Source organism: Artibeus jamaicensis, unplaced genomic scaffold (genome assembly GCF_021234435.1).
Source record: "Artibeus jamaicensis isolate MK-2021 breed Jamaican fruit bat unplaced genomic scaffold, CSHL_Jam_final contig_473, whole genome shotgun sequence".
Taxonomy (NCBI): Eukaryota; Metazoa; Chordata; class Mammalia; order Chiroptera; family Phyllostomidae; genus Artibeus; species Artibeus jamaicensis.
The window spans coordinates 681233-698975 of NW_026521851.1; the positions used below are offsets into that span (position 1 = coordinate 681233).

The 17743-nt window shown below is 50.1% G+C and overlaps 1 protein-coding gene and 1 long non-coding RNA gene across 5 annotated transcripts; one reads left to right on the forward strand and one right to left on the reverse strand.

Annotated features, from left to right (window-relative positions):
- The first annotated feature begins 5850 nt into the window (after window positions 1-5850).
- On the forward strand, window positions 5851-10475 carry LOC119042928 (uncharacterized). Of its 3 annotated transcripts, XR_008392136.1 has the most exons (4): window positions 5851-6224; window positions 6424-6836; window positions 8921-8999; window positions 9731-10475. It is a non-coding gene; the product is annotated as an uncharacterized LOC119042928 (long non-coding RNA). The 3 variants fall into 3 exon arrangements; XR_008392137.1 differs by having other exon boundaries at window positions 5851-6841; XR_005081325.2 differs by having other exon boundaries at window positions 5851-6836.
- Window positions 10476-11683: 1208 nt separating this feature from the next.
- On the reverse strand, window positions 11684-16562 carry IRF2BP2 (interferon regulatory factor 2 binding protein 2). 2 transcript variants are annotated; one of them, XM_037136749.2, is made up of 2 exons: window positions 14422-16562; window positions 11684-13754 (listed from the first exon to the last, which is right to left on the reverse strand). In XM_037136749.2, the coding sequence occupies exons 1-2, from the start codon at window positions 15410-15412 to the stop codon at window positions 13039-13041; spliced, it is 1707 nt and encodes a 568-aa protein (XP_036992644.2). In that variant the 5' UTR covers window positions 15413-16562; the 3' UTR covers window positions 11684-13038. The 2 variants fall into 2 exon arrangements, with proteins under 2 accessions (XP_036992644.2, XP_036992643.2); XM_037136748.2 differs by having other exon boundaries at window positions 14374-16562.
- Between the last annotated feature and the right edge of the window lie 1181 nt (window positions 16563-17743).

Below are 17743 nucleotides of genomic sequence, written 5' to 3' on the forward strand. Positions count from 1 at the left end.
CCTTAAAATCCCAGCGTATTAAAGCCAAATACCTTCCCCTTTGTTCTTAATGCCGAAACACCAGTCTTTCAAGGTTTTAGTCCCCTGAGCACCTCATCCACTGTTGTTTTTCTATTTCCATTCTTCCTTCCACCCTGATTCAGCCCCATTCAATCCTGTAGTTTCCTCTTAAAAAGTGATTATTTGGCTTTTCAAACACTCTCTTATGAAATACAGGTCCCTGATTATTAATTACAATTGTTGGACATTATCATATTTGCTACGGCAAGAGTTGATCCACTGAGATTAATCAGTGAAAAATGCACAATTTATGAAATGACCTCTGTATACCCTCAGAGAAGAATTTAACACATTAGTAAGAGATGAGGCTGTTGGTGCCTTTGTTATCAGAGTCTCCAAAGGTGATTATCCATATTTCTAAAAACCGCCTTGCCTTCCAATGGGAGCTGCAGAAACTCAGGGTGGGCGTGGTCATTGCTATTTGCCCCGAAGTGCCCCGAATGCCACCCTGCACCTACAAGGGACGTTTAATAATGTCGCACACCAGCCTGCTGCTGGAGCAGCCTGCCACAGGCCTCCACAGACCTGAGGAATTCATGAGCGCCCCTCAAGAAAGCCTAGACAGAAATCAGGAAGAGGGAATAGGTATTCCACAGGCTGTCCCGCTCCATGCATGGCCAGTATGGATTTTATAGCTAATAATTTATGTTTTCTTTGTGATAGCAAGCCCACATTTAATTCAGCACAGCAATCAACACAATTGATTCATAAAAGCAAAATTGCCTAATCAATGGACTGGAAATACAGTCACCGTGAATATAAATTCTTTCCCTCTTCTAATGATTCCCAGCTAATCATTCCAGCCCTTCTGGCTTGTCTTCCTGATTGCACCGGGAGAGTGAAGACGGCAAGAGCACGTGACCCCTCCCTCAGCGAACTGAGCGAGATGCGAAGAGGGGAACGGTGGGTAAACAAAGGCTGGGGTGCGTCTCAGCCTTTCTGTGACACATCTTAACACTTCCTGCTCTGAGAAGGCCCGGGCACTACTTGTAAATGCTAAAAAATGGGGGGCGGGGTGGGGTGTGTAAAAACGTGGGATTTAGGGCTAGAAGACCTGGATTTAAGTAGAGGCTTTTCTAGTAACTGTAACTCTAAAGTCACTTGACCTTTTCTTTGCCTCAGTTTTCTGTCCTGTGAAAGGGCCTCTAACACATTTGTTTTGTGGGCTCTGTTGAGGATGAATGACCTGGGAGATGCAAAGGCCTCGTGCATCCTAACGCATTGCCTGTGTGTTCAAGAGAAGAATGTTTCTTTTCTGCACAACTTAGAATTACAGCCTGTTTAAGGGGCAGCATGTTTGTCAGCCCCAGCAATGTTTGGCCCCCCGAACGCCTGCCCTTAGCCCAGCATGAAACTCTTTTCCAAGAAAAAGCACAGGTTTTTGCTCCCGTGCTCTCGGGTCCAGCATGGGGTGCTGGTCCCTGCAGTGCCTCACTGACCGCGTTGCCCGGATGCTGGAAGACCCTTGCCACACACAGGTAGGGGTGAGTGGTAGGAGGGTGAGTGTGCTGGGCTGGGCCTCGTGAAGAGAGCACTGTGCTCACAGAACCCGTGTTCTCTTCCGTGAGGGTGCAGCGGTCCCCTCCCCTGGCACTCACTGTGACATGCCTGTACCAGTCACTGCAGTGGCAGCATGGTGGAGAGGGAGGTGGCGCACACGGGGAGGGGCAGGCAAAAGAGGCATTTTCCAGCTTGTTAATAAGGCCTGCCACTTCGTGTGTGTGTGTGCACGCGTTTAAATAAGAACAAACTACAGATCAGAATCTCAGACGACCCCACGCCTGGGCCGCCCCAGCGTGCCTTCGGCCACCTTCCTCCTGCATGCTTTGCCCCTGCCAAGCCTCCCCATCAGAACAGTGTGCATTGTCCCCCTTGGGGTCGAGTGGCTCAAAGTCTGCCCTGTCCTGATGACCGCTGTAAAGCTGGCTGCTGTGATTTCAGCCCTGGGGGTCACTCCCTCAGTGGCAGAGAGGCCAACAGATCTGGAACAAGGAAGTCTGACATGGGGACAGGTCTGCCAGTTGACCAGCCACCATCCCTCCCTATGGACTAACAGTCCTGCCTGACATCCACGGGAGGTCGGGGGAGCACCCCTCCTTCTGGGCAGCTGTCCTCTCTTTGGGTCAGTACTGCTGCCTGTGGCCCTTGAGACCACTCAGCCCAGTGAGCATGTGTATGGCACTGTCCCCATAGGATTTCATGTTGCAGGTGTCCCTGGTTTGTGCAATGCTACCGCCCTGCTTTGGAGCACTAAGGTATCTCCCACCTTTTAATCCACTCGTCGGTCACTATAGCAGCCACTAGTTGTGCTGGGATTGATCCCACCCTTGGCTTTAGGGAAGACCTTAACTAGATGCCAGTGAAGGCAATCCACCTCCTTCCGTGGGATTGGTTAGAACATGGGGAGGCCTAAGCCAATCAGAGGAGGTTATTCCCTTGGCTACAAGATGATGTCAAGACCAAGCCAATCAGAGAGAAGCTTGGCACTCTTTCCAGAAGGGATCCTAGGCTCTTTCTTCTTGGATGTGAATGAGGAAGTGTGTCGATCATCTTAAATCTCCAGGGAGGCCTGTGTGAACATATAACATCAACACCAGAAAGGCAGGGCCAAGGGAACCAGGGGGAGATGTAGCTCAGACCTGAAGGGAGTCAGACCTGAAGCTGGCCTGCCTGTGGGCTTTTCAGTCCCAAGAGCCAACAAGTTCCTTTTATAGTTTAAGCATACTTCAATGGGATGTTTGGTGACTTTGCACTTAAAAGCATCATAACTGATAGCATCGCGATCTGGGTTGGCCAGGGCAGGAGGAGAAACCTTAGAAAGGACCATGATGGTTAATCTGTCAGCTTGCCTAGGCCAGGGTATTCAGTAGTTTGGTCAAATACCTGTCTAGATGTTGCTTTAAGGTATTTTTAGATGTAATTAATATTTAAATCAGACTACAGCAGATTGCCCTACACAATGTGGGTGGGCCTCATCCAATCAGTTGAAGGACTTACAAACAAGGACTGAGGTTTTCTGAAGAGGGAATTCTTAAGGCTGCATTAACAAACAAACAAACACCTTGTCTGAGCTTCCAGCCTGCAGATTTCAGACTCAAGACTACACCATCAACTTATCCGTGAAATTTTAGCCCCTGAGCCCATTCTAAGATTTTAGACACTCCAGGTCCATAGTTACATGAGCCAATTTATTGAAATAAGTATCTACCTGTCTCTGTCTCCATAAAATATGTGTCACAGAATAAATAGGAGAAATGGGACAGAGCCCGGGGCACTCCAAAAGGTGAGATGAGGAGGCAGTAAAGCGCGGCCAGTGGGGCAAAATAATGAAGAAAAGGATTCTGGGAGCCAGCTAAAGGCACGGTCTTGTCACAGCTACCTGACTCCAGCCCTCCGCCCGGCCCCGAGGATGACTACCAGGCAGACCACCTCATTCACAGGTACCTCACATGTGCCACACATCACAGTATGCCTGTTACATACGCCTGTCAACTGATTCCCTCGGCAACACTGGGAGGTCTACAGGTAACTCAGTGGAGATTAGAGGGGTCAGCACAAGGGTTGAAAAGAGGTGGAGCTGGAACTGAAGCGTGGGCACTCTGATTCCAGAGCCCGCATGCTTTACCACGAGAGAAATTTGTGAGAGAAAGATTAAGTGAACTGGTGAGTGAATGAGAGTAACTACGACCAGCTGTTGGTTCTCTTTGTGTAATTTTTTTCCCTCCAATCTCTTGACTCTTGCATGCACCATCTCTTCTCCTGCTTGTGATTCTTCTCATCCAGGATGAGTTTTGACCTAATTCTGTGGAAGTCCTCAACTTTCCCCCTGCCCCCCACAGACTCACAGATGGATGATCCCTGGCCCAGCCTGGTCATGGCTGACCCTCGACTTCGGTACTGTTTGTCGACAAGACCTTGAATGAGTTCCTTCTACCACTATGAATGTGCGGTGTTCATGGTGTCTGAGGGTCCACTTGTAGAGAACTGCGATTTACAAGAAAATGTAATGACTTTTTACAAACCCAGTATTTTTACTGAGGTCAAAATTCAGGGAAGATGTCTTTATTTTTCATCAAACATAAGCTTTTTAAAATTATTTTCAAAAAGGCCATATGATCAAACATATCCTCACACCCCCTGCCCCCTCTCCTACCTGCCAGCAGCTACACAAATACCATCCTGGCTTTTAAAGCACGAAGGGACTTACGCAAACTCTCTTTCGCTAAATGAATCTGAGCCCAGAACCTTTTAAAAAAATACCCATTTCCTTTCTCTGTGGCCTGCATTTTTATTTTATCTTCAATAGGACTGTACACCCTCCAAGGTGACGATAACTTCACAGAGCATCTGGTGGGATGCTTTATACCCAGATGCAGGCCCGAGAGACAACACATCTTCTCTGTGACAGCAGGGGGAGCCCCTTCTCTCCATGTGTCCAAGCTGTCGGCTCTTACCCCTTTCAATGTAACTGAAAGTCTGTATTTTTCAGTGGTATGTTTCACTGCGCCCAAGTACCTGATGGGTATTGCATATACCCAGTGCTTTCTTGCGTCTGGTCACTGAGAAACCGAAAAGCTGTCCCAAAGATTTCCCGGTTTGATTCCTTAGCCCCACTGACGTAAGTACACGGTCACTTTTTAAAAAATACATACGAGTAAGGCATAGGAGCACAAAAGTGCATTGAATACCCCGAAATGACCACACAAAGCCCGAGAGCACCTGGAGATTCCCTGACCTTGATTCCAGTGTTTTAGTGTATCTCAAACAGAAGTGGACCCTTCTGAGTGTTCTCACGAACCGTGAACTTGTGTCTCTCAGCAGAACTCCCTCTCCGAGATCTCTGGTGGCTGCCGCACTGCTGGGTCACGACACACAGCCACAGGAGAGGAACGAGAATAACTTCCCGGGAATCAGATTGCACCCTGGAAAGGCTTCCGTGTTCCTCGATACAACAATGCAAGGAGCAGACTGTTCTGCGTGATTTCCATCACCAGCTTCTAAAATTTTTTTAGTGCCTGCTATCGAAGGAAGTCTTTGGTGGGCTTGTGTCTAGGTGTTCTCAAGCCTGGTGAAAGGCGTTATTTATTTGTTTGTTTATTTTAGCTTCCCATTTCTTTAGTTACCACAGCCGCTTTTTAAACAGTGCCTACAACCATCACACAACACAGGCCACAGGGAGTCTCCTATGCCTGCACTCCAAGGCTGGTAATGAATGTCATTTCAATGTCATTTCAAAAAAATTAAAAGAACAGGGGCCATGCCTGTTATTGTCCTGGAGATATTATTGTAGAGTATTATACTGACTAATCAACACTAATTATAAGTTAATTAATTCGGTGGCACACCGAGTGCCCAATGGTACTATGATGAGGTGGGGGGAAAAACTTTTTTTCTAGTTTAAATTCAGGTTTCTCGATTAAAAAAAAAAAAGGCAACTCCCCTCTGGTAGGCAGTTGCTACAGTGCTTGGTGTCCCATATGGGCATGTCCTGAGGCCTGCTGGGTAAATACATTTTATGACATGCGCTGTGCATTAGCGTGCTTTCCCCTGACGGGTGTCCCTTAAACAGGTCTGTTTACTCCACCAGCACGGAATATTTGCCTTATTATAGCCACAGTCTTTAGAGGGGGTGGCGGGGAAGCAGCATCATGACTTCCAAAAAGGGAGTGACATTTGGGGCAGCTCTGGTCATGTGCCCTCTGCGCTCGGTGGACGCGCCCAGCACAGCGGGCGGCGTCAGGGTCCTGGCAGGCGAGGCCGGGCTGCTGCTGACGCGCGTTTGATCTTTTCTGGGCCGCAGGGCTCTCCGCCCCGGGCTGCTGCGCACCGAGCCCGCGGCCTCGCCGGCGGGAGCCGGGCCTCTGCCTTTATTTGGTTCAGCCCGCCGGACTGGCGTCAGAGCCTCCACGTGCCTCCGGGCCGTGGTCCCCTAATTATAGCAGCGGCAGCTGCGCGGGCCCGGCTGGCGCTTGGGGACCCTCCGGGTCTCGGGACTTGGGGCGGAGGGGGCGGGTTGGCCCCGGGTCCCACCCAGCGAGTCCCCCGCCGCCAGGCCCCAAGTGCCCCAGCAGAAGCAGGGCGAGGCGCTGTTTTGGCGCGTGCAGCCCAGGAAAAGTTCTAGAACCAGTCAGTCCCGGACGCACTGGAAACCGCAGGCGATGGAAGTAAGATCGCCTCTTCCCCTTCCCTTCCCTTCCAGTAAACAGGGCTGGGCAGCGCTGGCAGCTGTTTTCATCCTTAAAGGGGAGGGGGGGAGGAGGCGAGTGGCGGTGAAACCCTTCTGAGCAACAGTGACAAGTAAAAAAAAAAAAAAGAAAACTACAATTTAACCATTCCGACCTCACCTCCGGTGTTTTCAACTAGCCGGTGATTTGTGTGAAGATAGTGGCTCCCGCGTGATAGGTGCATGCAGAGTGAACCTGGTGACACCACCTTGGACTTGGGACTGCGCTCCCAGTTCGCAGACCCACCGGGGTCCCACGTGCAGATACTAGGAAAAGACTCAGTGCTCCGTGGGAGAAGTTACCGTAACTTTGCTTCCCAGCCTCCTGGAAGGAAAACAAACTCTTGGAGGCGGTGAACCCTGGCCACTACGCGCCCTTAAACACGCTGCCACGCCTACCTGTGGCGGACCTTCAGTGCCAAAGCCCAAAGGATTCGCCTCACTTAATGTAGGTGTCAGATAATCACAGAGACAACTGTGTAGGGCTGATCGAGAGAGCATTATTCTGGAACTGTTACCCTCCTGTGACATTCGGATTTCAATGATATGTGGGGTACAGTAAGTCTTTATCTTCTATCACACACACAAAGCTAATGAAATTGTAGTTTGGAGGCAGAAATAACAAAAATGGGGGGGGGGTAGGAGGCTTTTAGCATGGGTTAAGGCACCAAAGGCCTTTTTCTGCTTGGCAGCTGACACAGTCTGGGAGGAGGCTGTGGAGAACCAGGCGCTAAGCCAAGGCCCTGTGTACAGAAACTCTGATTTATTCAGGCCCACCCAGTCCCTACTCCTAAGGTCAACTTCTCTGCAGAACTCTCAGCCCTCTGGTTAGTGTTTTTGAATCATACAATAAAAGAACGTATGTCGCAGTAGCAAGGTTCACTTTTAATAGCCTTTCCATACACTGGAAGGAATTCAGAACCTTACTTCCAGTGAAATGTTTATGAATTTATTTTTTTCCTGGACCTGTCAGTAGCTGCTTACATTTGAACAGTCATAGGGAAGGTGTTTTCTAAATGGCAGAAAACCATGCTGTAACCTTCACCTTTATCGGCCAGAGTTGCTACCTGAGCACTGACACAACACAGCGTGACGTGCCGTGTAGGATGCCTGTCCCCTCACGGGCGTCTGAATGTTCACGGATAGTAACATGGTAATTAGTAAGTAAAAGTGGTGATGGGATCCACAGATTAGGTAACACTGCTCATTTCCGCCAAAATATCGACTATATTTAGAAATATTCAAATGGGACGCTAGGACTCCACGCAGGCTGTCTTATCTGTATTGAGGGCTTCTGCTAAATGGCTCGGAGGCTCTTCAGATTATGCAACTTCTAAAGTCCATTCAAAGGCCAAGACCAACCAGAGAGTGGATGCCCACGATTTATACAGGAACTTGGGAGGAGGAATTTTGGAGTTCTGTCTCCAGACCTTGTCTGCCCTGGCAGGAAGTCAACTCCTAAAGGATTTTCATGGCTAATTTTGTGATAAATTCCCCAGAGACTTGTTATACTATGGTTTTGAGTTTTGGAGGGCTTTTCTCCAAATCGGTTGTATTGTGGAACTGTTCATACCACCATAATCGGGTTGTTCTATTAAGGAGATTTCACTCAATTCTGTGTTTTCTAGACACAGAATAAAATAGGTTTAAGACCCAATGTCTAAATGATTACAAATAATGATTTGCCTATGGTATAGTTTTTGTCCTAAAATAACCTTCTGTGGCTTGTATGGGTTGTTTTATGCAGCTCATAAAGAAAAGTGCCATAAAGAAAAGCAGTTCACAATATTCTGTGATAAAGACCACTGCAGGTGGAGATTTCATATTCTGTAACTAAAAACAATGTTAGAATAGCTGTTTTCAGTCATGTTAAGTTGTATTGTCATGGGGGAGGAGCAGGTGACAGACTGATGGGTTAACACAAAGTTCATTGTTAAACTAGGCACAAATTAATGTGTTAACGGGAAAGAGGGAGAGTGTGGATATCCCCAATTATGGGTTTACCTGGGGATTAATAAAGAAATCCAGAGATAACCCATAAATCCAGGCATTTTCTATCTTCCAACCCCTTAAATAACTCACAAATTGACTTTTTGCATTTTTTGTGCCTTTTAAATGTGAGGGACTCAAAACTTTTGAGGAAAATGCAGGCCGTCCACAGAAATGAGATAGTTGAAAATCTGGGAAGTCACGCCCACAATTTTTATTGGACTGTAATCACTTGTATTATAATCAATACTCTTGCTATCAGAGGCCTAATCAGTGGCACTGAAGGAGTTAAACAGCATCCCCACCCTCCTCATCTCTAGAACCTCAGAGGATGAAGTAGGTGAATACGTGTTCTATTCTCCGGTGACTCTGACCTTGGTTTGTGACAGAGGAAAGGCGTGTCTTCTCACACTGTTCCCATGAAGAAAAGGCAAGCAAATGAGGGTGACTCAGGACTTCTAGTGGCCTGCACGCAACTGAATGTTTTTCTGAATGATTCCACGTATCCACTTTGGAATCAGGAAGAGAAACATTCTCCTCTTCACTAACCAAATAAAACCATCTATAAATCACATGCAAAACGATTTTGAGTAACAAAGGGATTTAAAAGTTGTTTCATATTTTCCCTTTAACTTTTTTCCCCTTTAGGGTATAAACAAAGACAGCTGCCACATCAAGAGTCTGTTGTGTTTTTTGCTTCTTTTTTAACTGGAAACTGAATGCAATCGTAAGTTTACTTTGGAAGGAACTTTTGAAACTTAAAAATGACTTCTGCAAGCTGCACTACTTTAAATTTCAGTGAAAAAAAATCTAGCATTTTAAGTTAAAAAAGTTAACATTTAACTTAATTATGAAACATTGTGTTGTATTGTGTATTGCAATCTGTAATTAGTAAGAATACTGTTTATTGAAAACTGCCTTAAACAGGCTACTAAAAAAATACTAAAATATAATGGTGAGCCCCTAAGTTATCGGACCACCCCTAATCAATATATATCCAACTGTTGCTGTTTAATTTAAAACATATAGTAAGTCTAGGCCCTGACCAGGTAGGTCAGTTGGTTAAGAGCATCACCCCAATAGGGCAAGGCTGTGGGTTCGATCCCCAGTCAGGGCACATACAAGAAGCAACCAATGAATGCATAAAGAAGTAGAAAGACAAATCAATGTTTCTCTCTCTCCAAAATAATAATAGTAATAATAATCAAGAAAACATAGTTAAGTCTATGTATCCTCTAACTCCTTAGAAATCTCACAACTTCCTTTCATAGTCTGCTAAGCCAGTGCTTAGCAGACTTTACCCTTTATTTACTCAAGAGAGAGTAAAAGCTGCAAACCCCTAGAAATTTCTTACTATGTGACAGTGGTGTGCTCCTGTTTTCCACCTTGTATCTGTTTCTAAATTCTGGCTTCAGGTGATGGATAAAGCTCACACGGCTTTCTGTGACTCTATTCCAGAGCTTTCTGAAGGACGGGCTTTTTCTCCTCTCGTTGCCAGTGCAGGTCACTGGGCCCCACAGAGCTGCACTCCACAGCTGCCCAGAGAGCAGCAGCACATCTTGAGTCTCTGCGATGCCGTCACTGTTTTCTCCCTCCAGCCCGCTATTGCAGCATCGCTGGCTCTACTGCAAGTGGAACAATAAACAAGTGCTTTCTGCCCGGACTTTGCTCCGCTCCTCACTTTATGTTTGCCCTACCCAGTTGCCCTTTCCCCAGGCCCTAGCCCTTTTTTTTTCCTACCACCAGTTGGCCTTTTTTGTTGTGTCTTTTATCTCCTGTCCTGCAGCTCCAAGTCAAACCCCAAACCCAAACCCCACACACCCTTTACTCGCTCGCGCTGCCTTCAGGGATTCAAGGGATAGCCAGCCATTCTAACCTTACTTTGAAAAATTAAAAAAGGCCTCAGAAAATGTTCAGTGCTCCCAATTTTATTTTTATTTAATGCTAAAAGTTAAAGAAAAAAAAAGTATTGTAAATCTGACACATGACAGAATGCAGGTGATATTTCCATAGCGTGATTTTAAAATATAATAATGTTGATTATCTGAGATTACACTCACTTCAGTTAACATGAGTTTCATCATATATAGAAAAAGTATCACCTTTAACTTAAAAAAAAAATAAAGTGAAGGTTAAAAGGTGGCACACTTTTTAAAATACTTGGCGGCCAAGAAAATGTATAGAATAAAAGTTGTAAACCATGTGTACGTTCTCATAACTTTTACTGTGAGGCCACATGAAAGACAGTACATCTGTTAAATCCTATAAATGGGTAAAGCCAAAAAGGGAAAGCTTCAACACCCATCCCCTAATATTTTGTGTATTAAAAGCACAGCTGAAATATTAGGATTTGAAACCTGATACTGCCCATGTACAGTAAGGAGTTTTCTGACATTTTTATCCAGCTGTGGAGGATCTCTGTACTGTCATCAGGTACAACGGAAGATCAAACCCATGTCCCAACGTTAACTTTTTAACTTAGGAGGATGCCAGAAAAATAACCCAGATCAACACTTTCCAGCTGCAAGTCTTCCACGAAGGCCACCCAGGGGCCAGGCCGACTCATGCAAATCTAATTTTTTAATAGGAGTAACCTCCACACACAGGCCTTGAAAGCTGTTCACGTTCTTCCCCTTAACCCTCATCAGCACAGAGAACGACTGGCTGTCTTTTCCACAGCTGGATAAACTTATTCAAAACAGCAGGATGGTTCTTTGTTATTCTTTTTGGAAAGCTATCTGTATTAAGATTGCAAAACATACAGATAGCTACCGCAAATTAGGTCAAATGACTGATAAACTTGTACCATCTAAGAGGCCAAATTCCAGTTTATAATCAAGTGCCTAAACGCACGTTTATATAACAGACCATAATAGTTGAATTCCTTACAAACATCTTCACGGGCATGTAAAACTGACTCCGTTTCTGCATGTGTACATTTACATAAGAGAAACCAGTCTGATCTGAGTCATAGCTACCCCAATTAAAAAAACTAACAACAAACTGGTTAATCATGCAAGTCTGCTGGTTTTGTAACAATGACTTGTAACATGAACTTGTATGGCGTTCATAGGTGCACTCATTAAAAGCACTACGAAAAATACTGTATTTGGTGCAGTATCTGATTTTCAAGTGTTAATAACCCGACCATTATAAAATATTTGAGCAATTTTAAAAAGACGCAAACAGAACTAAAAAATAACCCAAAGCAGGTAACAATCTATATTTTCAAATTGAAATAGAAGCTGGATTGTGAACGATACACATAAGTTGTAATAGACCTTGAAGCGATGATTCAGCCTAATTATAGGGCCAAGTTACAAACACCTGAACATAAAAGGACTTAAAATAGTGTTCCTGCAGATGTTAAAACAGCACAAAAACAAAAAACCAGTATCGCTCCGAGACAACTATTTCTAATAACTGATGATTTATTGGTTTAAAAAATCATTTTACTGATGCAAAATAGTGATCAAAAGCAATCAGTTTACAAAAGGCTTCTAAAAATAGTTGAGAAGTGGAACCTGTCTATGATGTCAAACCTTTTCTTTAGTTTTCACTAGTTTATCATTTCTTCCCAGGAGACCTGTATTATTCACTTGGTATTTCAAACACATGTAAGGAAGAAATTACAGGTGTCCTCCACCCCATCCGGGCTGTCACCAATATGCCCACGGGCAGTCCTGGCAGCACCCTGTGCTGCTGCTGTCATTGTACCATACTGTAGTTAGCACTCACGAGAAATGGTGTGGTCGATAGCATCAACAGCAACGGCACTACAGGGAAATGATAAAAAAAAATAACACACAAAACAGAAACGAAACCGACCCCACAATCTCCAAGTTCGCCTGGACTGGAACTTCTCCTGCAACTTTCTCCCGGGGACATGACAATGGCAGCAACAACAGAGCTCTGGGGTGTTTACAAGGATGAAGGGGCGCTGCAGAGCCAGGCCCTGGTCAAAGATGGCAGTGCCATGCCGTACACGCCACCATCATCGCCACCTTCCGTCACTGAATTGTGTATTATGTAACCAACTAGCATGCAGCATTATCATCTTACAACTGATTACGTGGGCAGCGAACAGTGATCAAGTTTGCCTTAAAAAAAAAAAAAAGATTCCCCTCAAAACCAGTCCCAAAAATCTCTCAGCAGCAACTCTCAGGCAGTCCTTAATGTCCCAACAACTGAACTTTAAGAACAAAATACAGAAAGACTGAAAAGCTAATGTTCTGGGGGTAAACTTGGTATTTCCCAGTGGCATGCCCACTTTGCAACAGCGCCCCTTGCATTCACTTCCTTTCCTTCTCCACCAGTTGGCCTCCAGCCTGAGAAAGGGGCAGCAACAAGGAATAACAGACAGTAAGGCAATCTTACAATGTCAGAAAATGTATTTGGCTTTTTTTTTTTCTTTTTAAAGTAAGTGCATACAAACACGGCTAGAAGCATTTTGGGTTTTGCCAAGTGCTCTAAAAAAGCAGCGCAAGTCACAGCCTACATTGAACGGTAACTGTCACCAGAATAATAAAGCACAGAGATATGCTAATAACGTTAACAAAAGAAGAAAATGCCTTTATAAGTACATACCTTTTGTCGTCAAAAAAAATATAGAAACACAAATGTATTCAAAAAATCAAAATTATACAGCCATGTTTATGAAGTCTACATTTCCCTTGTCTTGGATATATATATATATATGGAGATATATATACAATTCAAGCAGTTTTAGTTAAGGGTAATGACTGGGTTTTTCAGAAACTGGAAAGTCACGAGTCTCTTTCTTTTTTCACTTTCACATCTCCAGCAAGGATGGTTGCGATCTCCCCTTGCATGAATGCCCAGGGGACGTTGGAGCCCACAAGAGGGCATTTTTCCCCACTGGGACAATAGACCTCTCCACTAGCTCCCTGCTGTTTGATGCTTTGTCTGGAGCAAGGGAAGCAGAACTTGTGTGAAGGGACCGATGGGCACTGCACAAAGTGGGTGTCCTCCAGCCGCTCGTGGCAGAGGGTGCAGCACAGGGGAGCACTGGCTGCCAGAGAGGAGTCCGGGAGGCTGGCGGGGTGCACTGGCTCCAGTCCTCCTGTGCTGCCGGCCCCCTGGCCCCCCACCTCTCTGGGGCCTAGCCTTCTTTGGTTCATTGAGGACGGAGAGGGTGGACTGCTGCTATTCCTCCTGGTGGTGGAGTGAACCTGGCTGGCATCCTTCGAGGCGTGACTGCCCCCTGCATTGTCTGCTACTAAGATCAGGGCTGCCATGGGGGACTGGCCGTTCTGGGCTGCTTCGGGCGGTGTGGTCCGGTTGGAATGAGGTGAGGCAGTGGGTGGTGGTGGAGATACAAAAGAGGACGCAGGATTAATGGGGATCTTGAGCCCTTCAGCAGACGTGGACAGCCACGGCTGTGCCTCTCCATTGATTTTAGGGGGCCCGACTTCACCTTCCGGTTCTGGAGAAGGCTTCCTTTTCCTGGCTGTTCTTGCAACTAAAAACAAAAAAAACAAAAAAAAAAACAAGCAAATAAAGGGAAAAAAGAGGAAATAAGTGAACACGCACTGAAAAGGATCATTTATTAATGTGAAACAAAACTCACTGAACAGTTCTATCGTCTAAAAGCCTGTATCCAAACACAAACGAGTTTCAAATACACGTGCAACTTAAAACACTTATGGGTTGGCTCTGAAGCTCTACAGCAGTTTTGAAAACGCCTCAGAAAATGGCTCATAAACAATTGAGTTTCTACATACACATGCATGCATGTCCCTAGGTTTAACCGTGAATGTAAGTATTAAGGTCCCCCAACAGGTTAAAAGGTGACTGGTGCCCTCCTGCTCCCATCCAAGAATGTGCTGGGAAAGGAAAACCCTGTGTCAGTGCCTATCAACCCACTCTGACTCATCTCTGTTGTGCTGCTTCAGCACAAGAACACGTTGCCACTAAGCAGTGGTTCCGCCTGGGGCAGAGCAGGAAGTTGGGTGTTTGTTGTTTCTGCGTTAGGGTAAAATGGTGAATGGAAAAGAGTACACCCCCCCACCCCCACCCCACCGCGGAGCATTCTCGGTCCCTTTCTCCCCTAGGTCCCCTCACTCCACTGCCGCCCCTACCTGCTTTAGACCCGTTGGCCCCGTTGGCCTCGAACCCCAACAACCTGCCTGCAGTCAGGGTCGGCTCCTTCTTAAACTTGCTCTCGAAGGGCCCCGAGTGGCCGTGCTGGTGCAGCGCCAGCAGCGTGTCCCGCACCGTCTTGGGTCGGTTGACCCAGTCCTGCTCTCCTGGCGCACGGCCTTTGCCCGTGCCCTCGGCGCCCAGCTCGGCGGCCCCAGCCGCGGTGGACAGGCTGTCGGCCTGGCCGCGGTGCGCTGGCGGCGGCGGCTTCTCCTTGGCCGCCGCCTCACGCTGCTCGTGCTCCGCGGCCGCGCAGCTGGACACAGACGCCGGACGCTTGTGCGCGCCCAGTTCGGCGGGCGGCGCAGAGCTCAGGCCGGCGGCTGCGGCTCCGGACACGGCGGCCAGCGAGGCGGCGGCTCGGCCACTGAGGCCAAGCGCGGCGGGCAGAGGCGCGGCCGAACCATTCATGAGCGGCACGAGCGTGGGCGGCACGGTGTGGCCGCGCCGCGGGTTCGGGCTCTGGCGGTTCAGCTCCGGCGGCTCCTCCAGCTTGGAGAAGCCGTTGGGCACCAGAATGCCGTTCACGGGCTGCGGCGTCGGCGGCTGAGCCAGGCCCGCGGCCGGCCGGGCGCCCCCAAAGTCAGGGCCAAGGCGTGGGGGCCGCTCCGCAGCGGCCAGCGGGTAGCGCTCCAGCGCCTGTGGGGCGCGCGGGGCCGCCTCCGGGCCGGCGTGGCCGAGCTGCTGCTGCTGCTGCAGAAGGAGGTCTTTGGCCGAGAGCGGCGGCGGCTTCGAAGCAGCCGGAGCGGCGGCGGCGCCGGGCGGGGAGCGGCCCTCCGGGAAGCAGCCGTGCGCCCGCTTGAGCTGCCGCGCGGTCTCGATGACGAACTCGACGCGGTCGGCACCCTCGTAGTTGACGCAGCCGCGGCACACGGGCTCCGTGAAGTCCCAGATCATCGCCCAGGGCATTCGGGGCAGGTCACACAAGTAGCAGGACTGCCGCCGGGACGCGGCCGCCACCGCTACCGCTGCAGCCATGTCCGCGGAGCCCACAGAGGAGGGGGTGCCGCCGCTCGCCGCCGGCCCCGCGCGCGCCCTCCTGCCCCCCCAACCCCGCGGCTCCCCCACCAGCGGCGGCGGCGGCCGCAGGGGCGGCAGGGGCGGCGGCAAAGGCAGAGCCCGCGCGGGCTCGGCGCCCGCGCAGCGCCCCCGGGACACGAGGGGCGGCGGGCGCGGGGCGAGGGGCTGCAGGCGCGGCAGCACGGCCCCCCGGCGAGCGCGGGTGGGCGGCGGGCGCGAGGGCGGGGGCTCGGCCGGGGCCGCGGCGGGCCTCCAGACCGGAGCGAAGATGGGCCGCGCGGGCGAGCGCAGCAGGTCGCGGCGGGCGCGGAGTGCGGGGCGGGGGGCGGGGAGGACGGGGGGCGGGGGCCGGGGGGCGGCCGCCGAGGCAAGCTCAGCCGGAACGGTGGGGCATGCCGCGCCGGAGCGGCGGAGGCCGGGCGGCGTGGAGCCGGGGCACGGCACGGACCCCGCGTCGCTCTGCTGCTCCCTCACTGCTCCGGGCGTCGCCGCTCTCCAGCGCGCGCGTCAGCAGCGCCCAGCCCGCCTCAGCTCCGCCGCCGCCGTCGCTGCTGCTGCTGCCGCCGCCGCCGCGCCGCTCCACTTCTACAGACTTGATTCTTCGACAGCCTCGCACAGCGCCTGCGCGGGCTCCCTCCCCTCGTGCGCGCGCGCCCGCCTGCCCAGCCCCGCGCGCGCGCGCGCCCCTCCCCCGCGCAGAGACTCCTTGGAGAGTCGGGAGAGTCCGCTCTGCGCAGCGCTGATGGCGCGTCGCAACTAAAAGAGCTACAAGTCTGCTCTATTGTACTCGCCCGGCGACCTCAACCCAGTCGGAATTCCTCCGTCCTGGTTGGGGTAAAATCGTGCTAATATTCGTGTTCTTAAAGCGGGGCCACTTTGTGACTTGTTTCCGACTGTACTGCTTGAAAGCAACGTGGCTCACAGGGTTTTAGGAGTTAGACCGTTCAATAGTGCTTTACACTCGTGTGTCTTGGAGCTAGGCACGCGCCGCCAACCCCCTGAAGTTTTAACACTGAATAATGACTTTCCAAGCCTGAGACCTTATGGGTGGGGGGGCGGAGAACGACCTCCCAACACCGAGGCCCCCAAAACGCTCAGCTTCCCCTTTTCAGCAAGCGCAGTGCTTACAGCGCCAGCACCAGGCCGCTTATGTAGGGCTCAGGCGGGCGCGTGACGTGGGCGCGGAGCCGAAGCCCGCGTGCGCCGCTGCCGAGTGCGCACGCTCCACGCGGACGTGACTCGGCGCTGCTGGCGCTGGCGGCCTCATTGAGTGAACGCACATTCCTGGGATCCGAGTCTGCGGCCAGCGCGTTGCGTCACTGCGCAGCCTCCGCCCCCCCACCCCGGACGGCTCCTCGCCCTGAAGCACCGCCCCCCGGCGGCCTTGCTCCTGCAGGCCCAGCTCCCCAGCCCGGCGTGGGTCGGAGATCGTGCGGCGCGGGCCGTGGGGTGTGCTACTGGCCGGGCCCGCCGCTCGCGGGCGTTGTCAGAGGCGGAACGGATGTGCGCGCACCACGCGGCCCGGGCCAGGCGCAGCGCCGGTGGGGGGAGTCCGCGTCTGGCGTGAACAGCTAGCCCGACGCGCCCGCCATAGTTGGCAGCCCCAGGCTCTGCCCAGCTAAACTGAGCACTTGAGTTTCACACTTGCATCGGGAGGAGGAGCTGGTGTGTATTATAGTAAATCACTTTTGGCCGGTCGTTGGTTTTACTGACTAATAGATGCAGGCTTAGTCACTCTCAGTTGGGACTTTGACACTTCAACTCTACTAGGGCAGCCTCTGCAGCCGCTTTTGTTGGAAGACCGGCCCACATGGCTTCTTGAGACTGGAATGAGCTGGTTAAGTGGGAAGAACAGGGTACTAATTATATTATCTTTCCTACCGCTGGATTGGTAGGTGGAGAGAAAAAAAAATCCTGCTGACGTTTCTCTCTAGTTGTTGCTGTTGAAAATGCCAGGTTGCTTCAAAGGATTAACCACAAGGAAGAGGAAAAACACCCTTAGAAAAACAGTGGAGGGAGCTGCTTAAAGCACATGAAAAAACCTGTTCGCAATGGCACAGAAAACGTAATGCCAGGCCTAAATATTTTTCAGGCTAACGCTGAACCTCTTGGGGATTTCCAGAGAAGGTGTGCCTGCCATAGAGGTCACCCCCTGTTCCGGATCCTGCCTTGCAATTGCGATCCTGCCTCACTGCCCTCCTAGCTGGGGAAGCACCTGGAGACAGTGGGTTTGGTAACTCGTGGTCCCTGTGGTAGTACCTCTTTCAGGGATCTGTCCCTTTGGTCACT

Coding starts and splice junctions, on each gene's coding strand:
- IRF2BP2 (XM_037136748.2), bottom strand. CDS start 15,412: ATGGCTGCAGCGGTAGCGGTGGCGGCCGCGTCCCGGCGGCAGTCCTGC. Junction 13,755..14,373: donor GGCCAACGGGTCTAAAGCAG/GTAGGGGCGGCA, acceptor TTTTGTTTTTAG/TTGCAAGAACAGCCAGGAAA.